This window comes from Stegastes partitus, unplaced genomic scaffold (assembly GCF_000690725.1).
Source record: "Stegastes partitus isolate 25-593 unplaced genomic scaffold, Stegastes_partitus-1.0.2 Scaffold2549, whole genome shotgun sequence".
Classification (NCBI taxonomy): Eukaryota; Metazoa; Chordata; class Actinopteri; family Pomacentridae; genus Stegastes; species Stegastes partitus.
This window is the reverse complement of record NW_007580280.1, coordinates 19013-41753: the sequence shown is the minus strand read 5'-3', so window position 1 is coordinate 41753 and position 22741 is coordinate 19013. Positions and strand designations below refer to the sequence as shown.

The 22741-nt window shown below is 42.0% G+C and overlaps 1 protein-coding gene across 1 annotated transcript in view; it reads left to right on the top strand.

Moving 5' to 3' along the window:
• Positions 1–1083: 1083 nt before the first annotated feature.
• LOC103375321 (plexin-B2-like) overlaps positions 1084–22741 on the top strand; it is a 37526-nt gene continuing 15868 nt past the window's right edge. The window contains exons 1-15 of the mRNA XM_008305565.1: positions 1084–1428; positions 1503–1586; positions 2985–3080; positions 3839–3975; positions 4066–4166; positions 6459–6688; positions 7788–7969; positions 8081–8147; positions 9145–9291; positions 12490–12567; positions 14303–14381; positions 17169–17269; positions 19665–19746; positions 20212–20363; positions 20591–20751. Coding sequence (XP_008303787.1) covers positions 1084–1428; positions 1503–1586; positions 2985–3080; positions 3839–3975; positions 4066–4166; positions 6459–6688; positions 7788–7969; positions 8081–8147; positions 9145–9291; positions 12490–12567; positions 14303–14381; positions 17169–17269; positions 19665–19746; positions 20212–20363; positions 20591–20751 — 2042 coding nt within the window. The remainder of the gene's footprint in view (positions 1429–1502; positions 1587–2984; positions 3081–3838; positions 3976–4065; positions 4167–6458; positions 6689–7787; positions 7970–8080; positions 8148–9144; positions 9292–12489; positions 12568–14302; positions 14382–17168; positions 17270–19664; positions 19747–20211; positions 20364–20590; positions 20752–22741) is intronic.

Genomic DNA, 22741 nt, shown 5'->3' with positions numbered 1-22741 from the left:
AGTCTTTAATAATTCAAGCCTAAGGCCTGTTTGATGTCAGGCTGTTGTTTCATTTCAGCTCAGTGGGAGAGTTTTCACTAAAGTTTTGCAGCTTCACTCGGTTTTTTCAAGACGATTTCCGCCTCAGTTATGCACTGATCCATCTGTGTGGGTGATCTAATGTTGGAATAAGTAGAAAAACATCAGTCAAAGCTGCATGAAAATGTATTTTACTCATGATGCTTAAAGTAGTGACGCACGATATTAACATTTCTGGCCGATGCCGATATCAAGATTTCTGATATCGCTGATAACCGACGTCACCGATGTCGATATTAAAGTTTTGTTCACACTGAAAAATCAGTATAACTAAGCACAATCTATTTAAAAGAAGCCCAAATTAGACCACACAGTCTTCTTTGTTAAGTAACAGAAGTAAAACATATTTAAACACATTTAAGTCCAGGATCATTTCAGTAAAAACATCTGTGAAATAGCAGCGATATCAAACGTAGAGACGAAGGCGCTGATGTTAGACGATCATCGGATAAATTTGTTTATCGGACCGATGTATCGGGAAAAAACACTAATATCGACCGATACCGATGTGGTCGCCGATATATCGTGGATCCTAACGTAAACTACATTTTAGTTTGAGTCGGATATTTAATGTTTTATCTCTACTTAAACCTCCAGTGATGTGTTTTTAGGGACAGAAGAAGCAACTTATGAACTCAATATGGACAGAAAATCATCTTCTAAGTTAGTATTTGTGAGAAAGATTTGTTTATTTACAAATTCAGCGGATTAAGTCGCTCATTAGGAATCGTGTTTGTGTCTTTGGTCTTTTTGCTCTGTTTTTGGTCTCCACCAGCTGCTGAGTCAAATATCCGGTTCTTTAGCTGCTACATGCTTCTTTGTGTTGAAAATAAACAGAATTACAGCAACAGAAATATAAAGAGTGATATCTGAGTCAATAAAAAGCAGCAGCAGACCAGTGTTTTGTTGGTTTTTTTGGCGTTTTAAGACACTAAACGATACCAGAATCTTGAAGAGACAGGTGAGATTTGGACCACATGATGCTATGACGAGCTTTTAGTAAACATGTTGGTGTTAAACTCTGAGGCTGCTTCGTCTGACTATAAAGAAACCAACACAGGAAACGTTGCACCTCAGCTGGATCGACTTCTTCTTCGCCTCTTCTTTAATGAACTCCTTCTTCTCTTTGGTTTCCTTCAGTTCGTCCAGACGGCTCTGAGTAAAAACGACACCCACCTCCAGTTCTACTCGCCGCCGGTCAACTGCTGCCTGGACGGCCAGTCGCTGAGGACCGTCCTGCACCTGGACAACGTGATGGAGGAGCTGAAGAGCTTCGACTACCACCCCGACCCCACCTTCAACAAGCTGGCCAAGAACATCATCACCGAGACCAGCATCATCATCGTCACCGTGAGGACTCACCTTAACGTCGCTCCGTAGCTTTTCTTCCCGTCTGCCCGAGCTCACTGTGTTTCTGTTCGCAGGGTCGAGGTTTCTCCAAAGCGATGACGGCCAAAGAGGCTCAGGCGTTCGTCGGGGATGCTTCCTGTCACGTGAACATACTGCAGGTGAAGATAAAGGCTTTGTGATGGATTTAGACTGTAAACATCATAAAATCAAACTGAAGTCGCTAAACTTCGTGCTTGATCTCTGAAAAACATTCAGCTTTCTGATAAAATGAACAACAGAAATCTTCTAAACCTTCACTTCTCACTTTTTGCACTTTTTCGTGGCCAAAAAACGACATTTTGAACGTTTAAAGCACCAGATTTGGCTTTTATTTGTCATTATTCCTGTTAATAAGAGTCTGAATCTAGTGTGTACGAAACGTTTCCCCTTTTTGTCGCTTTTCAACGTTAAATTATGATGAATTTTATCGAATTATTTGACATAAATTTGCAAAATAAAGACTCTTTTACGTCAAAGTGGAATTGGTTTCTCCAAAATTGATGTCAATTATTTAAAAATATAAAATAAAATCTGAGTAATTGCATCAGTGTTCTCTACCTTTAACCTGTTGTGTTGAACTCTGTGTTCACTTTGACATGAAAGAGTCTTTTTAAGGTAAATTCTCGTCATAAATAAATGAAGCATAATTTGAAAAAACAAAAAGTAAAAATCCTCCAAGAAGGCTGAATATTTATTGTCGGCCCCATTAGAACAACACCAACACTGTTTGTTGTGGTTGTAACAGGAGAGCATTTTAGTTTTTGTGTTTCTGCTTTGCCCTGAAGGAAAATCGAGTCTTTTGTCGAGTTGCATCGACTGTTTGTGAACAAAGAAAGTCTTTTCATTGTGGACTTTCAATTGAAAGTCAGATTCTGTTTTTGTTCCTTTGAGTTGTGCCTCTAAGAACGAGGTCACAAACGACAGAAAACCTACAAAACACTTGATTTTGTGCCGACATTTTCTGTAGAAAACACGTTTGGCTTCGATTTTTTTTAATAAATCCAAAATTTGCACGAAAATGAAAAGTTTTGGTTCAAGTGGAACGACAGACTTTAGCTGATTTGATGGAGTAATCACATAAAAATATAATATGGTCTGTTTTATTTTATTTATTTTTCCTTTTTTTCTAATTTAATTTGTTAATGTGAAAGTTTTTTGTAAATAAGTTCGTAAATTCTCTGACAGGAAACCTCTGGATAACATTGATCTGCATGTTCCTGCTGCAGTCCGATGCAAAGTTATGAATGTAAAATAAGTGTTTCTCCAAATGAATAAAAGTAAAACAGCCTTTATCTGAGCAGTAAACAACTTCAGGGCGTTTGCAGCTTCTAGTATCTGATTCTGAGTCCAGGACAAAAGTCAATAAGGTCAGAAAACATTTTGTTGTTTGGACCACAGCAGTTGGAGGCTTTAGAAAGCTGAGCTGCTCCTGTTCTATTTTCTTCACTAATAAACTTCCTCCATCACGTGTTGGGTCCGTTCTCCTTTACTTCCCTCCTCCTGTCGGCTCTGTGCAGGACGATAAACTGATCCTGGAGGCGCCGTCGTCGCAGCCCAGGTCCAGATCCAAACGCCAGCGCCGAGACACGACCAACGACCTGCTGGAGCTCGTGGTAAGAAAACCAAGAAGAACAGAGAATTGATAAATCAGATTTATTTCTGCTGTTTAAAACGAGCTGAGATGGCACATATATATGAACAAAACATCCAGACGGGATAAAAAAAATCAAATTTTTTTAAAAAAGTGAACTAAAACAGCAATTTATGAGATAAATTTCTATAAAAATTAGATATTTAAACCATTAAAAGCAGCCAAAAGCCATCGAAAACATCTACATCTGGAGGTTTTTTTTTAAATTATCGATAAAGGAGGAGCATTAGTTGAAACATTAGCTTGTAAAAATCCAAAGGCATCATGTGTTTATTACTTAATTGCATTAAAATGACAATTTTATAGGCTATCTGTGTACATTTTTGGGTTTCACTGCAAACAGGAGCTTCTTAAAGTCTATTTCGCTGCTTTTAAGGACTCCAAACTCCTAAAATATTGGGAAAAAAGTTGCTTAAAAGGGGAAAACCTGTAGCTGACATCATGGCTGCACATTTGAGGAGCTTTTACGAGTTATTTTACGTTTTCCTGCCATCAAATGGACTCAAAAGGGTTAAACTGAGCATCCCAGGTGACATGAGAAACATCCGTCCTGCCTACATGACACCACTTTGTGCAGTTTATCAGCCATTTAAAGCAGATTTTATTGGCTTTAATCTAGATTAGGACTGAGCAGAAGTGTGTTAACGAGTCCTTTTATGACAGCTGAGTGAAGCTACATCCTGGACTCAGACATTCAGCTTCGTGTTTCATCTCTTGCAGGTGAAGTTCGGCCACGGCGAGTGGATGGTGGGATCGGTTTACTACGCCAGGAAGGACGACATCCCCCTGGCCATCATCATCCCCGCCGTGATCGTCCCGATGCTGCTCTTCATCGCCGTGTCCGTCTACTGCTACAGGTCGGACGGGCGGTTAAGCTGGTTACGTATCCGGTCAGACGAATCCGTTCTGTGTGTTCATATGTTTGTTTGTTGTTTGTGCGCCAACAGGAGGAAGAGTCAGCAGGCAGAACGAGAGTACGAGAAGGTGAAGCACCAGCTGGAGAACCTGGAGGAAAGCGTCCGAGATCGCTGCAAGAAGGAGTTCACAGGTACACACAGGTGTAGAGTCACAGGGTTTAAAATCTGTGTGAAAAAAGGGAGACGTGAGGAATAATTGTAGTAATGGTTAAAGCTTTTGTTAAACGAGTTCCTTTATGACATGAAAAGGTGCCACATGCAGCGTTAAGCAGGTCACTACCAGGTGATTTCCACCATAAACTGATGCAGAAAAAGGACAAACTGGTGCAAAAAAAAACTCCTCAGAATGCAGGAATTCAAGCCAAAGATGTCCCAGTAGAGGAAACCCAGATCCCTGCTTCCTGTGTCTGAAAAATGTGAACTTTTGTGGAGGGTGATGGAGAAACCAAACTGTGTGCACCAACGGGAAAGTGGAAAAAAGCTTCTGGTGTTTGTTAAAGTAAGAAGTGTTTATTATCACCTGCTCAGAACGGTTAACTGTGCACAAAGAAAATCTAATTTCATCAATTAGGACGAAATCTTCATAAGACTTAGACGGTTTCCATCCTTCTGCGATGAAAAACATTTCTTTGTCTGTGTATTATACAGATTTACAGATAAGAAGCAAAACTATGTGGAAACGAGGCGTTAGCTTTAGCTTAGCACACGTCTACGATTACAAAATAGCTAAAAAAAAATTCGCCTTAACATTCATGTGTGGTGCTTTTATGTGTTTTATTCAGCTAGAAAATTAAAATTAAGTCACATAACGATGAATTTCTGGCTTAAAACTGCAGAATACTGATGAAAGTCTCAAAACTTGTGGGTTTTGTACGTAACAAATCTAAAGAACCGATCCTGTCTAGTTAGAATAGAAATACTTTATTAGTCCCTGAGGGGAAATTCAGCTGTTGGGGCAGAAAGAGTGAAGCTACCTCCACCGTAAATACGGATAAATAAGATAAAAGATGCAGGAAGTAAAAGTAAACAATAAAAAAATATAAAATGCACAATAAGTAAAAATGTCAGATGTGAACGTCTGTAAATAAGAATGTTAAAGTTTCCAGTTGGTTCTTGTTGTGACTTCATTACTGTCTTTATTATACGAATTGTGTCGCGTATCGTCGTGTTTGAGCAGCGCTGCAGGTGAGCTGGTGTGCTCGAGCTGCGAGATAAATGTGTGGAGACAGAGGCGGGAACTTTGTAGATCTGCACGTTCTAGAAGAGTTACATCCGAGACATTAAAGGGTTAAAAAACACCTAAATATGAGCTTTTCCGATGACGGACTCTGAGTTCCTTCAGCATCTTCTTAACACTCTCTCTGAAGCTTCCTCGTCCTTACATCGACCTCTGCTGCTGTTTCTGCATCAGTCGCCCTAAACTTCAGCTCGTTGTTCTTTCAAACGTTTAACAGAAGGTGACAGGTTCCTGCATGACGCAACACAAACCGTTGATGAAGTAATTTAAAGTGTCGACGTCTCCGTCCGTCCGGTAAACTGGGAGCAGACGCAGCACAAACCTCCACACGTTCCCTCCAGTCACACATTAGAGCTCGCTGCCACTTTGACGCTTCGTCTCCACGTCGTGATCCGGAGCCAGCGGGCGGCGGTCCGACTAAGACGTCAGGAGGACTTCCCTCCGGGTCGTCCGGGGAGCTCGGCGGACCGAATCCGACAGCTCGGTTATTGAGCTGGAGGGCGTCGGCGGACGGAGGACGCTCAGTCAGAGAGGCCGAACCGTCCTCGTTAATATTTATAAAGACGTCAGAGACACAAGAACAAGATGCAGGAGTTCAGGAGGATCATGGAAATCCTGCTTCATGGTGAATTCATGAGCTCTGAACCCACATATGTCACAGTACAGAGGGTTTTAACAACAGAAATACAGGAAAAAGTCATAAAATATGATGTTTGTTGTGGATTAAAACTACCAATAGTAAATACAAGCAGAGCTGAAACAAACTCATTGACTGTTTATAATCATTTTTCATTTAAAAATACCAAATATTTAAATGTTTTAGTTCCTTAAAGGTGAACATTAGCTGATTTTCCTTCTAACTTCTTCAATTAATTTGAATTATTTGCAATAATTTCACCGTGCATACAAAACCGGGACGTTTTTTGTGGACTTTTAATCATTTTTCATTTAGAAATACCAAATATTTTAGTGTCTCAGCCTCTTAAATGTGAAGATTTACTCAATATCAGTTTCAAAGTGCTAACATGAAAGACAAACGCACTGTTAGGTTCATTATTTACATGTTTGTGTTTGTGTAAAGACTGAAAACATAACCATCATCTTGTCTTTTCACATACAGATTGTGTCTTTTCCTGTTAATCCCTCGTTAAGTCCCATCTAAATCAGATTTTTCTGCCTCCGTCAGACCTGATGATCGAGATGGAGGACCACACCAGCGACCTGAGCGAAGGCCGGATCCCCTTCCTCGACTACAAGACCTACACCGACCGAAACTTCTTCCTGCCCTCCAAAGACGGCGCCAACGACCCCATGATCACCGGGAAGATCCAGATCCCGGAGGTCCGGCGGGCCACCGTGGCTCAGGCCCTGAACCAGTTCTCCAACCTGCTCAACAGCAAAACGTTCCTCATCAACGTCAGTCCTTCATTAGTTCTTTGATTTTCTCATTATCTTTGCGTCTGGTTCTCTTCCAGACAGTCTGAACTTTTACATTTAGCAGAGAAGTGTTGATATTTGATGGTTTTTCTTTTCCAGCTGGTGATGCTGTCGACCTGCAATCACCCCAAAACTTTAGACCGCAGACGAGAAATATCAAACTCTAATGACGAGACTGTCAATAAGAGACGTACCGGAGGGAATTTAAATGTGTGAAAGGAGACAAATAAAGACGTTTATAAAGAGACGACGCCGACGCTGGCGGCAGCAGCGTTATAATAATAATAATGTACAACGAATAAATAAGTCAGAGAAAGTCTTCATAGTTCAGAAGCTTCAAAGGTTTATTTACAGAACGATAACATGAAAAAGTCATTTTCTGACCAGTTCAATGCGTCTGAATCACATCTGAGCAAATATATAAATGGAAATGAGGTTCGTATGCTCAAATATAAAAACGATTATTCATAAATACATAGAAAATAGGAACAAATAAATGAAACAATGATAATAAATGAGGCTTGTTTAGCTTCAGCCCAGAGCAGATATTAAATATTCAACCATACCTAATCGATATAGGTCTGGTTTTATTCATATATAACACACGATTCATTAAACTCCAACTGCGGCTAATGAGCTTATTTTCTTATTATCGATTGTTCTGATCGATGTTGGGAATAATTAAACACCTTGTCTGCAAAATTTGAATGAAAAGATGCAGAAAAAAAACAAAGAAAACGTCCTGCCGACATGCAAAAATTACAAAAGTGGGACTTTTCTCATTGTTTAGGCGACGATTTTTTGCAAAACTTTGATGACATTTTGGTTTTTTTAGTGTTTTTTGAGCAGAATTGTTCAAATTTATCTTAATTTATGGTGTAAACAACTCCAGACGTGCCGAGGGTGAGAATAATCTTATTTATTAGGAAGAAAATGAACAAATTACGTCTACTTTCTGTTTCGTACACAAATAAACTCTCATCTGCTCTGTCAGAATAAAAGTCTGTTTACTTCCTTCCAGATTATAAAAGCTTTTTTTAGTAGGAGGGTTAAACTGTGGTTTCCTGAAATCTTGCAGTTCATCCACACGCTGGAGAGTCGGCCCGACTTCAACGCTCGCTCCCGCGGCTACTTCGCCTCCCTCCTGACGGTGGCGCTGCACGGGAAGCTGGAGTACTACACGGACATCATGAGGACGCTGCTGCTGGAGCTGATGGACGAGCACGTGCAGAACAAGAACCCCAAACTCATGCTGAGGAGGTAATAAACTCACCTCCGTTACTTATGCAGGTCGACTCGTACGTTTGATGGTTAAAGCAGCGACTCGTTGCTCAGATCTGACGTTTGTGTTTTTTCTGTTTGTGTATGTAGGTCGGAGACGGTGGTGGAGAGGATGCTTTGTAATTGGATGTCCATCTGTCTCTATCAGTTCCTCCGGGTAACGCGTCCTCTCACTTATTCTGCTTTATTTCCTGCCTTTGATTTCTTCTCTCGTCTGCCTTTTCTTCGTTTCTTCGGTTATAATTGACTCTAAGAAACTTTCCTCGCGCTCCAACCTGTACGGGTTTTTCTTTTTGTCTTGTGTTTTGTTTGGACCAATTTGTTTGTATTTTTTTGGAGAGCCGACGCTGACAGCAGCAGCTGATGTGTTGTGCTGCTGCTGCTGCTTCTATAATTTAACATCCTCCTACAGACTCTTCGGCTGCTGAACAAGTTTTCACTGTTGTGTTTTTTTTATGCCGTCATTAGGATCAGCAGCCGAATTCTGGTCAGATTTAGTCCAAACTCAGACCCCGAAAGTGTCCAAAAGTTCAAGTTAAGGGCAACGAAACTCCCTGAAATCGAAACCAGGGCTTGGTTAGTCTGTTTATTTAGCTAGATGTACAGGAGATAATACACTGTGTAACCTCTTTCTGCTGTATTTAAACTGCCCTCATGCTGTTTTGTATATTTGACAAACTTATAAATGTTCAAATCTGATGCCAGAAAAGAATTTTTTTCACTTTCTGAAGCGCAAAAATTATTTACAATGAAGATTAAATGCAGAACAGAGGTGGACTTATGATGTTTTTAGACTTGCAGGTTGCCTTTTTTGGCTTAAAATGTAAATTAGCTTCCAGACTTTTAAGCAAAATGAGCTGATTGAGCCTTTTAGCATCAGGTAGAGTCTTACATCTGGTGTCTGTGTTGTTTCACCAGTTATAGTAAATAACAAGCAACCAGGAGACTGAAGGAAAAACGTAGGAAGCATCCTTGAAAAGTTCCCGATGCTCCAGATAAAAGCAAAATCCCAGAAACTACCAAGAAATACGCCTCAGAACTGTGTTTAACCCTTAACCCTCCATGTCTGGTTGGTTTGTCTCTGAGGAAGCAGGTCAGTTTATGTTAAGTTTGACTCGTCCTGTCCAGCTAATACGTGTCCAACAACGTTTCAGGACACTGCAGGAGAACCTCTGTACAAACTCTACAAGGCCCTGAAGCACCAGGTGGAGAAAGGTCCGGTGGACGCCCGGATGAAGAAAGCCAAGTACACCCTGAACGATACGGGCCTGCTGGGAGACGACGTGGAGTACTCTGTACTGGTTAGTGGTGGTGTTTTAAACCTTTTCACGCTCTGGTGTCGCCCAATAGTTTATCAGCTGAGACTTGTCAGCAAATTAGATTAGATCCTCAGTCCTCCAGGTCACTCTCGTAGGTTAATCGTAGCAACTGCTTGAGTTCCTCAAAGACGTTTCATCCAAGAGGCTTCATCAGCTCTGACTGACTAGTTGGGAGTTCCAGATATCCTGAAGGAGCCGTTAACATCTGAGTTTTAATTGGGGGTTTGTTGCTCCTCCCCCTCGTTATGCGGGTCGTTAGTGCTCCCCCTGACACAGTGGGGTTCGTTAGGGTCCTTTGTGGCGAGGTGTGGGTTCATCTTCCTGGGGAGAGATCTTAGGACTGAACTGTGAACAGGTGGGAGGTGATGCCTCAGACCTCCACCTCTGTTGAGGGATGGTCGTAGACGGCTTCTTTCACTCCTCTCAAGCTCAAATTACCACAAAAATGGCAAAATAACACCCGTTGTAAACGTACTGTCATCTGACAAAAGAATATTGCGGAATTAACAGCACAGTTGTTGTTTTTAAACCGTGTTTAGTTTTCTGGACGATGTTGTGGTTCTAACAATCAGTATTTTAGTTGCGAAACAGCAGCTTGAAAATAGTTAACAACCGAAAATCTGTAAATGAGAACAGCTTTATTTAAAATGCAATTTAAGTGAGCAGGAGAGAAGCTAACAGATGGAAACAGAAGTTGAGTTTAGATTGAACACGAAAACGCAGGAACCCACCCAACCATCAAAGCTAACGTTAGCCACATTAGCAAAGGATTTTCCTGTTTGCTGTGATGACCTCGCTGCCAAAAATCAAAGCTAATCCGCTGGGTGCTGAGTGCTTCAGGTGCTGGCAGTGCATGAAGACTCTCGTGTTCACTCTTGCAGCCAGAGACAGTTTAGAGTTTAGCAGAAGCTCTCTTTGGCGTTGACTTTGTGACTTTGTGACTTTGTGACTCTGCAGACCTTCAACTTGCATCAATGAGCAGCAGCTACAGAAAACACTGAAGCTAAAGAGTGAATGTTGGCTCTTAAACTGTTTGTGTTGTTGTTCCGTGTGCCTGAAAAAACCACCTGCTTCCTTTATGAAGCTATTTTTTAACCAACTCGTGACGTCTTGGATGGATTCTGTGTCACTGACTTCCTCTGACGCGTTGATGTTTTATTTGCAGCACAAATTGTTCCTCAATCAGCAGAAAACCCACTGACATCCATTCTGTCATCTCGCTGCTGCACAGCCACTATAAAGGTCACCGCAGGAGTTTGTTCTCCATAAGTTCCCCGTCGCAGCGCTGTGCGTTATGTAACCCGGTTCCCTGTGATCCGTGGAGAAAGGCTGGGGCTGTGCTGTGTGTCGTAGTGAACCGTCAGCTGTCTGAACCTCTGCGTTCAGGAAGATAACGGGAGCAGCTGGTCCTCGGCTCTCTCGTCGAGCCTCATCGAGACAAACAGCAGCTGTGTTCGTCGGCCGACGTGACAGAACGAAGCGACTGTAGGCGGCGGCTGTCGCTGTGTTCGTGGTTCTGCTTTGCTTGTTTTGATTCTGACTGTGGCACATTAGCCTTTAATGGCTCCGCCAGCGACTGCGTGCGGGGCGACGGTTGTGTCGGCTTATTGAAGCCCTGAACTCCTGCAGCGCTCTGGAAACGCGTATCCGAGGAGCTGTAGGTTTAAATCCTGTTTAATGATGCTGGTGTGAGGAGGGGACGCCTGTAGACACACGAGGAGAGTTTGTCTGTGAAAATCAAAACCCCTGATTCAGATTTTGGTGTCGGAGTCGCGTCCTCGTGCAGCAATGCTCTGCTCCCGCTGCTCCTGCAACGCTCCCGCAACGCTCCCGTCACGTAAACAGTCACAACCTTCAACTTGAATTTCATTTTGAGGAAAAGGACGGAAGGAAAATCCAGCAAACAGGCCGGGTACGGACCGACGCTGGTGTTGTTGTGCACAAGAAACTTGAGCAAACTCACAGAGTGCTCAGTACGTTTAAAAGCCAACATGTTGTTAACCCCGTCGACCTGCAGACCGGTGGAGCGGCTCCGCTGTATGGCCACTTTCTATACGTTCATTTTGATTGGCTGTCAGTGGGAATCCCCGTATGTGAACAAGTGATAATAATAATAATAATAGTAATAATAACAGCATACAGGGTTCTCTCCAGCATCATAACAGAGTAACGGCCCGTTACGCTGCACATTGGGCCGATACGTTGTTGTCGAGATTACGTAACGGGAACATATTTAACAACAAGCGCCAATGGAGTTTCACTACCGTCGTCTTCGCTGCTATTCGGTAGTGTAATCGCCGCGAACCATTAGCAGCATTTGCTAAGACCCCTCCCCAGGTGGTCGACAGCGACACCGCCCACCCCCACGGGGGACGACGACGATGTTCACCCTCAGGACGGTACAGTGGAAGTTTTTGGTCGCCTGAAACAGACGTTTTTCTTTGCGTAGAAAACATAAAAACACCAGAATCCTCCTTTCATAAAGCTCTACATCTATTAAACTGAATTAGCTTCAACAGTAGCAGACGTTTGCTTGCGTTTGTCGACTCTTTTGTGGTTTTTAGTGTTAATTTAGACCTATTGGAGATTCGTAAGCATTCGTAAGCATAAACTGTCTGTAGAATATGGACGTAGTGATGTGTTAATGTAAGATGCTGTGACTGAGAGCAGCTACTGGTTTGGAGATTGTGGCTCTTTCTTCTCTTGGTGGTAGCTGCAGACCTTCTGTTGAGTCTGATACGTCAGAGCTGATGATCCCTAACATGACGGCTGGATTATCGAGCTGCTGACCGACTGAAGAGTTAAATTTTTCTCTGTTTTAGTTTAAACTCAGCGGTGAAATCACAAATTTGCACATCTGAGTGGTCTTGAACACATCTGTAGGTGTCGACTTTGTGCTGCACCACGATCATGTCCAGAACCTTAAACTGAACTTCTGTCACATCAGGTGCATCCACGACCAGCAGCAGGAAACTTTCACGACTCTGCTGCTCCTCAGCAGGACTAATGAGCGCTAACGTCCGCTGTCATGTGATCTCTCCTCGTCAGAGGTTCCATCAGTTTCAGCTCAAATATGAAGAAACGCTTCTTTTCCGTTCTTCGTCCTTGCAGACGGAACATTTTCTGCTTTTATTTCTGCTCTGCTGTGTCCTGAGACTGACGGTGTGTTTGTGTTGCCAGACTCTGCAGGTGTTGGTCCACGGCGAAGGACCAGATGTGACTCCGGTGAAGGTGCTGAACTGCGACACCATCACTCAGGTGGGTTCCTCTTCGCTCTGTGTTCGGCTTCTTGGCCTCAGGAGACAAATGTTCTCCTCTGGTCGAGTAAAAATGTTTTCATCTGTGGTTTCTGTGAACTTTAGTCTGTAGTTTGATGTGATTTTATCCATTTTAAAGACTCTGAACTATTCCAGTTTTACTTCCTGTGTAACGTAGAGCAGTTTTACAGCGTTTGAGCAGAATCTTTTCTTTTTATTTTCATCTTGAAAAATTCAAACTAAATAACTTTGGTACACAGAAATTAGTTTTTAGGGGTTAAGGGGCGAGACAACACTGTAAAAAAAAATTTAAATAAATAAAAAATCCAGTAAAAATCTGCCAGAATAAAAATGTTATAAAACAGTAGAGTACTATAGTGTTGAAAATTTAAAAATAAATAAATAAATAATAATAATTATAATAAATAAAAAATAAAAAGGCAGGAAAAAAATGGCAAATATTGGTAAATCATATTTTTTTTAATTCAGATTTAAATACAATAGAACTGTGTAATAAATAATAAAGGAACAAATTGTTATTTGTAAAAAATTTCTTTTTGGTATGGACGTTATGTGATCTGTTTCTTGTGATTTCACTTGATATCTGTTTTTTCACAAACCGGGAAAATCACTTCCTAATATTCATATTTTTTCTTTCAATTGACAGCAACTATCTGTAAAATAATAATGAAAATAATAAATGTGTTTTGCTTTTTCTACATACAGTACAAATCTTATAGTTTACTGCCAAATGTTGTTTAAAAAAAAATAAATTAAGTGTAATATAGTCCATTTAATTAAACATTTTTCTGTGTTTTTTTTCTAGTTTCTATCTTTAATTTAACAAAAAAGTAGAAAAATCAGCAGAGAACCTGAAGCCGGCTTCAAAATTCTAATTTTATCGACGTATTGGAGTGAAAAGAGGGATTATTCTCTTTTTATCTCTCCATAAATCTGACGCTGCTGTCAATAGCCTGGGAAAAAGAAATCCATCCTCACGGTGTTTCCAGGAATAAAATATTCTATAAATCCGGCCATGAATGATATATGAACAGCCGGCCGCTCTGTGGAAACCTCCAGCATGTAGATGGGAATAAAAGTGGAACGCTCTGAGCCTTAAGAGGAGCCGGAGTCGAGGTTTCTGCTGCAGAGTCGGAGAGAAAACAGCCTTCAGAGGCGTTTTACAGTCTGAGATGCAAACAGACAAAATGTAGTTTAAGAAAATAAAAACAGATAAATGTGTGTTTTGGATGTTTTCTGTCAGAAGATGTTTGAGCGTCTCGACCACCAGCGAGAGACTAAAAAAACCTGAGCTGCTGTTGTTTGTCTTCACCCTTTAGTTTTTGCTTAAAGGTGACTGAACACCACATCGGTTCCATTGTTCCTGCCGGACGTGGCACCACGGTCAGCCGGTCGGTCGGTCGGCCAGTCCGTCCGTCCGTCGGTCGGTCAGTCTGTCCGTCCGTTGGTCCGTCGGTCCGTCGGTCCATCGGTCCATCCGTCGGCCGGTCGGTCGGCCGGTCGGTCGGTCGGTCGGTCGGTCGGTCGGTCGGTCCGTTGGTCCTTCGGTCGGTCGGTCGGTCGCTGCAGATGAACCCAGTTGATTCCAATCATTTGTAGTCACGATGTGTCTCTGATGTCTGCCGGCGTCGCACAGCTGATGAATGACAATGAGACGTGATCTTAGTTTTTCCCTTTTCACACGTATTAAATTGTAAAACTTTTTGTGTGTGCAGGTGAAGGAGAAGATCATCGATCAGGTCTACAGGAATCTGCCTTATTCTCAGAGGCCCAAGGTGGAGAGTGTTGCACTGGGTGAGAAATCATATATATACTGTTATTGTTGGTCATAATAATAATAATAACGGATATTATGTACAACTGCAGCAACTAAACTGCAAATGACAAATAGAGTAAAAATGCTGTAATTTTACAGTCAAACATTGTAAAATAACAAATGACTATTTACAAAAATACACATTTTAAGATTTTTTATTTACAATTTCAGCCAGTTTTTTAACTATTAATATGAATGTCTTCTGTTATTATATGTAAAACATAAAATACAATAAATTTTAAAACATGGAAAATCTATAAAATAACAGTGAATTTAAAAAATAAAATTCAGGTAAAAACCTAAAAGTAAATTTTAAAAAAAACTAGTGTTTGTGTATAACAGAGAAATTGACTGTAGTGAAGTGAGACGTCGTTTTCTCTGAAGCTGCACATCTGGATCAGCTGTTGGTATGCAGATGTTAACACCTGGACGTGCAGATCACATCAGGAATAACAATAAGAAGCTGTTCATTACAATCTGTGTCTCCGTTTAGCGATGTTCGGCTTCTCTGTGATCTTCCAGCTTATTGTGGGTGTAATTTGAAGTCCGTCTCCCTCCGACTGACATAAACAAAGTCTACAGCAGACTTTGATTAAACATTCACAACAGACAGACAAATGAAGTGCAGAGGCACGAACGCCGTGATTGAACCGCAGATTTTAATGAGTTTTCTTTTTCTTTTAGGTGACTGGAAAGTAGAAGTTGTGTAAATATGTCTTGCGTCAAAATGTGCTTTCTGTCTGACACGTAGAGATTTCCAGCCTCACAAACCGACGGTTAATGAAAACCCAGAACGTTAAACACATGCAGATCAGAATAATAAACCCTCCTCCCTTTATTAGGCCGACTCATTTGAACTAAACGGGGTCGATCCTGTTATTCGGCGCGGCGTGACACTGCAGCGTTGTTGGGATTCAGTAAGTTTCTGTAATAGAAACCCTCCACAGAGGCCGCTCTTTGTGTCCTCGCTGCTCTGAGCAGAACTGAGGCGTCCTTCATGATGCCCGAGCAGATCGATTTCAGGGTCGACCTTAAATACCCCGAGGCGTCCGCAGAGACGGAGGGAGAGGGAGTAACTTCATTAATCCCGGAGAGAGACTCGGAGCAGCTAAATCACGCTGTGTGTTCGCAGCCATCGGCCACAACATTAAAACCACTGAGTGGTGCAGCGAAGAGCACGAGTTGTTGTTGGAAGGTTGGAGAGTTTCTGGTGTACATGGGTCTCCAGAAGTGGTTCAAGGAGGACAACTGGTGAACTAGAGGTAGAGTCATGGGAGCAAGACTTAAAGTACAGCAACAACCAACACTGAAAACTCCTTAAACACCAGAACTGGACCAGGAGGCGATGGAAGAAGGTGTCCGAACTCATCCACTCACCCCCTACTCCGTATCTAGAGACCACTATGTCGTAAACTATGTAGGGGGCACCTTGGCAAAGTAGCATTTCGGACACTACTCGAGCTATTAAATACGTTGCTCGCGAGCCGTGACTTGTGCTGCAGCAGCGTCGTGCAAACACAACAAATTCAGTTCATTACATGGCTGAGAAACGGGCAAGTTCAACAATACCACCTCTCATTCGTCTCCTTTGCGTTCTCCGTCGCGCCTTGTCTGCTCGGTTAGGGACCATCGTCTGTCCACGACTTTTCACGGTGCATTGTGGGATATTCAGAGTGCCCTATAAAAGTAAATTAACATTCGGACAGAACTACAAAATGACGAACACGCTCTTTATAGTGCTCTATGTAGAGTGTAGCCAGAGGTTTTGGTGAATTTTCTTCTCCTTCATGTGGATGTTGCCGTCGTTTACCTGGAGAAGTGATGGCAGCTGGACGAACCGATACTTTATTGATCCTCAGGGAGGCTTAAGATTCACAAGAACCAAAAAAGAATACACAACTTTAATCACTACAAGTCACAGCTAATAAGTAGAAATAAATTATGGATTATCTGTGTCCTTTTTTTGACACCAATTTATCATAGAACAACATTTTGCTTTCATTTAGGGGCATAACTTTATAGGATAAAGCCTTAAAAAATAACAACAAAGAAATGGAGAGGTAAGTTTGACGCTAGCTATTGTTGCTCCAGAGCCTTTTGGTCTTGATGCTGATTGGTTGAAGTCGCCATTTTTCTGCCCGCTTGATGTTCTTCTCAAGCAGATGTTGCCATCAACAGCGTCAGATTAGCTATGTTGGCTAACATAACAAACCTCCATATGTCTCATACGTACTCATAGAGTTAGATCCAGGAACTGATATCTGTCGTTGTTTTAGCTCAGAGAGAGTTAACGTCTTAGTCCTGCACCACAGATTACGATTCGGGTTTCTTCATTGGAAAGCCACCAAATGTCTCAGACCACCGACGCGCCTTCATGGCAGCAGCATGATACTCGCTGTTACGCTACAAACACTGATCAGGAATGGTTCGAGGAGCATGACAAAGAGCTCAAGGTGTTGACTCGACCTAATCAATCTGAGGATGTTCTGCAAAACCAAGTCCGACCCAACATGTTGATACCACAGGACACCTTCATAGTCCAGACCTCAATGGATCAAAGCCGTCCTGTTGGACCCACTCAGTCTTCAGTTATAATGTTTTGGCTTCTCGTTGTAAAAGTGGCTCATATTTATGCATCAAGGTGTTTCTGTGGATGAATGTTGGAGAGAACTGAGCAGGGACGGGATGGACTCTGCTGTTACTGATTATAGCATCACTCCTCTGCTCTCTGTTACATAAAAGTTCAACCTTTTCTCTGTCCACAGAGTGGCGCCCCGGCTCCACGGGTCAGATCCTGTCCGACCTCGACCTCACGTCCCAGAAGGAAGGCCGCTGGAAGAGGCTCAACACGCTGGCTCATTACAACGTGAGTCTCCCGCCGCACGTCCGTCACCGACCGCATCCTGTAATTTCCGCGATGCCACTCGGCGTTAAATTACAGAGGAGCCCGGCGACTCCACGCCTCCCGCTGTCGTGTCGATCTCAGCCGAACGGGCCCTAATCAGGCTTTATTCACTAAATACCGAGCGCCGCTGTCCTCGCCGCGGCGGAGGGATTTAAATAGGCCAATGTCACAAATGACAAATTCGTCTCGAGGGGTTTTACGGCCCGAGCAGCAGAGGACAGCCGTTAAACAGTCCGTCTAAACGAGAGGGAAGCTCAACAAAACATCGTCTGACGGGGAAAAATGGAATAAATGTCATGAAGAAGCGCAGAGCAGAGATCAGACGAACAAAATTAACTCAGCGAGGTGATTCATGTCACGCCGGAGCCAATTACAAAGTCCAGATGTTTGTCTGTCGTCTGAAGACTAAATGAAGATTGTTCCGTGTAGGTAGAACATCAGCAATCAGACACTAATTAGGTAACCAGGTATAAAGATAACGGATTCAGAGCAAAGAGGCGTCACTGATAGAGTCAGTAAATATGGAGGTTATTAGCAGGTTTTAGAGACATTCTCAATCTTCTGAAACCGAAGCAGAGTCTGGAGGAAGTCGACAGAGTTTATTTCAATAAAACACATATTTGTTGTGCAAAAATGGAAAAAATCTGGAAGTCAATTGTGTCACCAACACTGGAAAACCAACAGTGACTCTACACACTACAGACAGTTTGTTACCTGCTGCAGCTCAGGGGTCTTTTTTACAGGATCACCTCAGTGCAAAGGGTTTATTTTCACAAACTTTTAAATGTGAATTAAGAGATTTTGAAGAAATATCCCGATTTTAAGCTTCGATTTGGTTCAGTTTTCTACTGGATCCAGATGAATTGTGATGATTTTTTTCAGTTTTTACAGTTTCTGGCTCGTAAATAGTGTATTTCATGCAATTAAAAAAAGAAATAAACCTTTTTCAGCCCACTGATCGATGTACTACAACACCAGGGTTGCCAAAGTTTGTGTTTTTGACATGAGACACTCGCTTGTCAGTCTCAAACAGCAGCACTCGTCCATAAACATCATCAGACGAGAAAGACAAAGTTTGTTTAGTTTATGACGGAGCTGCATACATTAAACTGTGTTGTGAGTTTGGCCTCTTTTACCTCGATTTACAATTTTATTACATCTATTACAGATTGAAACACCGATAAAATAAACTAGACAGAGTCTGTGATTAATGCAAATAATGAATCTGGTCCAGGTTTAGACAAACAGGAAGTTTAACTCGTTGCTTTCGGCTGTTCAGGAGTTTTTCCTCTGATTATATTAAACACCTTCAGCATCAGACGGGATCCATCTGAGAGTTGCTCCATTTCCGCACAACCAACAGCAGAAATCACTTTAATAAATGCATATGAGCATAAATGATCCCTGACATGGAGACAGGTAACGACAGCGTGTGCTTTCCTTCGCTTCAGAGTTTATATCAGCTGCATAGCGACCGTCCTCCGGCCGAGTCGAGATGTTTTGATTTTGTTGATCCCAAAATTCCTGTCCAATTACAAAAGTCACTAAATATTTAATTACGGAGATTCTTATGTTGTGCAGGAGCGACGTTATTGGATCTGTCGGATGCTGCAGAACGTCTCTAAACATTAAACGACTAAAATATGGCAACAGGTAGCCGAGTAGCAGAGAAAAGGCACCTGTAAGGGACTTCAAACATTTAGGAAATAAACAAACTAAAACAGATGTCAGCCACTTTATTAATTTATTATTTCAGATGTTTTTTTGTATTATGAGACTCCTCTTCCATCCAGAATCTCAACCAAACTCCCCTTTTGTGGCCTTTTTAGCACAAATGTCACTGCATGCAAACGTACGAGCTGCTGGTTTGCGTTCGTGTTTATTTCGTTGCAGGAAACCACAACAGCTGGCGTCCTCGCTGGACTAGCACAACGTCTGCTGTGTTGTGTTCATCCTGTCAAACTTTTTATTTTTGTTGTTGTGCTTCCTCCAGTCTTCAACTCGTCTTCAGGTTTTCTCGAGTTACTACAGCGAGTCATCAGAGGTTCATGCTGCTGCTGGATGTTTTTTAATCGTCTTTGTTTCTGCGTTGCGTCGAGACTTTTTCTTTCTGCGCCGAAACGTCCAAAAAGCTGAAGTGGAGACAAAATGTCAAGCCACCCGAGGCTCGTCCTCGCGCCGCTCGAGAACCGGCAGAAGCCGAAACTCTCGTCTTGACATTTAAGGGAAATAATTTATTGAGAGAGCAGCTGCGAGACGGAGAGCTCCTGAACAACTCAGTGCAAAGTTCAGCTCCAGAGAATCATCATTTATTCATATTCCTCTCGCTGATTTCCGTCTCCTCTTGTCTTTGCAGGTCCGGGACAACGCCACGTTGGTTCTGTCCAGAGTGTTGCACACACAGTCCTTCCATCAGCACCAAGACAACCACGAAGAGAGTAAGAACGGAAACACAAACACTCGGCAAAGCTGAGACGCAACTCCAAGTCCTGTTCACTCAACTGATCGAAGAGTTTCTCTGAAGCTTCTGACTTTACATTTAACATGAAACCATCTATTAAATATTGCCGTGAAAGTCTTCCTCCTGATTATAAGGACGTATGAAACTATGGATTTCCAAATCAACCTCAGATTCAATGCAGCTCATTTAATATTTAGCTTCTTCCGATACCAAATCCCGATCAAATACCATTTTCAGATTATATTAAAGTTACTAACCTCCAGTGTAGAAGTTTAATAACTGAAGAACTCTTTAATGCATTAAGAAAAACTGCATTTTTGCATCCTGACATTTCATGTTAGACGGTAGGATGTACTGAGGCTCCAGGAGCTCCAGGAGCTGTTCTATTCCAGAAATGTCTGAATAAAGCTGTAACAGACATGAAACTTGTCCATCCTGGCAGAAAACGCCCTGCTGGAGGACGACAACACCTTCCACCTGGTGAGGCCGGCGGATGAGATTGACGAGGTGAAGTCGAAGAGAGGCAGCATGAAGGACAAGGCGATGACCAAAGCCATCACCGAGATCTACCTGACCAGGCTGCTGTCTGTCAAGGTATGAACCATGTTGTAGGGGCGGCATGGCGGCGGCAGCATCATGATGTCTGGATGCTAACCGGCAGCAGGCCCTGGAAAGCCTGACCAGATGTTTCAGTAAAAGCTAAATATGTTAAATCACGAAGGCGTTCGGAGGTGGTTTGTTTCTTCTGCCACCAAATATAATGTTTGACTCCCTGAAGGCTCCTGATGCGTATTTATATACGTTTGTTTTGTGTTTTTCAGGGCACTTTGCAGCAGTTTGTAGACGATTTCTTCCGCAGCGTGCTGTGCTCGAGCTCCGTCGTTCCTCCCGCCGTCAAATACTTCTTTGACTTCCTGGACGAGCAGGCGCAGCGACACGACAACGTGGACGAGGAGACGCTGCACATCTGGAAGACCAACAGGTACGAAGCAACGGACACCCACAGGAGAACACATGTCCAAGGTTCAGGTGGTGGAAAACCTGTTTTTATTATTATAATATATCAGTGATAGAAGATCCAAGAAAAATGTTGTCCACGTGATTCACTGTTGAGAAAGTCTGAGTTTTATGGCAGCGACACAAAATGTCTGAAAAGAAACATAAAATGACGAAAAACAGATGCAAAGTGACTGGAAAGGGACGCAAGATGTACAAAAACAGGCACAAAATTGCCAGAAACAGACAAAAAAAAAGGCTAGATATAAACACAAAAGTCTAAAAAAGACACAAAATAAGCGAAAACAGACAAAAATAAGCAAAAAGAGACATAAAATCACCACGACCTGACATAAAATGACCAGAAAGAGACACAAGATGTACAAAAATAGGCACGAAACTACCGTGGACACACACAAAACGACCAAATATAGACACAGATGTCTAAAAAGAAACACAAACTAAGTAAAAACAGACAAAAAATTGGCAAAACGAGACACAAAGCTATCACAAACAGACATAAAATGACCTCAAAGACTCAAAACAAATAAAGAAAGACTTCAAAGAGACACAAAATGACCAAATATAGACAGAGACGTCTAAAAAGCCACAGAAAATGAGCAAAAGCAGACAAAGATTAGCAAAAAGAGACACAAAACTCCCACAAACAGATGGAAAATAACCTCAAATAGACATAAAATGACCTTAAAGACACAAAAAGACTCAAAACAAATAAAGAAAAGACCAGAAAGAGACACAAAATGACCAAAGTGAGACATAAAACAAGCCGAAAGAAATGCAAAACAACTAAAATCACATAAAATGATCACAAACAGAAACAAAATGACTGAAATGAGAAACAAAAAGGTAAAAAACTAGAACATCTTGGGCTGTTTTTTAGCCGTTAGTGTCGTTATTAATCATAGTTGTGATTTTAAATGAGGTTTTCTTACTTCTGGAAGTTCTGCTTTTGCTTCATTGTTCTGCAGATTCGAGGCTGCAGTTAGAAATAAGAATCACCTTCATCAAGTTTGTCTTGTTTTAATGTTTCTACCCAGAAATCTGTTCAAAAGATTCTATTAAAAGCAGTTTTATGTTGAAAATATGAAGGCACAGGCTATAATCTACAAGAAAACGTCCTTTCCATTTAACTCTCGAGGCGTTTCAGCGACGTCGCTTCTGTTCTGAGCTGCTTCAGCAGGAAAAACTTCACATTTTGTGGATGAAAACAGAAAGCTGAAGCCAGAAGCCTCCTGAAATCTTTGTGACTTTAGTAAATCTGGACTAAATCCTCGTGTCTGGAGCTTGGTGTGGACACAGAGCTCCGCCTGCAGATGGTTAAAAACCTCTTCCTCCATTATTTACTCGCACAAATCCCACTTTCACGCCAGCATACGGTGGGATTGTCGTTTCTCTGATTATCACTCCAGGGTTTGGTCGTAGCTCAGAAGCCATGTTGGATTTTTCTCTGATAATAACGTCAGAACTCGTGCATTCATGCAGACGACCTTCGAGGACGACGTTAACAGACTTTTACGTGTTCAGTGAAGGCAGCAGCAGCAAACACGGAGCAGGAGGTTGTTTCTGTTTGGAGTCAGAGGTCAGACCGTCGTATGAACAGAGGTGGACGCTGGAATGAAGCCGCCGCCAGCGTTTGACACTGAAATCAGGAAATAAAAGACAGGAAGCAGCTTTTATCATTTCTACATAGAAGCCTAGAAATACCGAGTTCTAGTGGTAAATATGAAAAGAGATCGTGAAGGACGGACGTGAACCACAGCTCAGGTTGTTCGTCCTTATTTCTTCACTGTTTGCTTGTATTTTGTATTCTCTGGTATCTTGTCCTATTTTATTTATATATACTGTATATATATATATATGTGTGTATTTATGTTATTCTTGTGTGTACACGGCGGCATTTTCTCTGAATGTGCTGCACATCTAGAGATACAGATGATAAAGTCGGCTTAAAAACA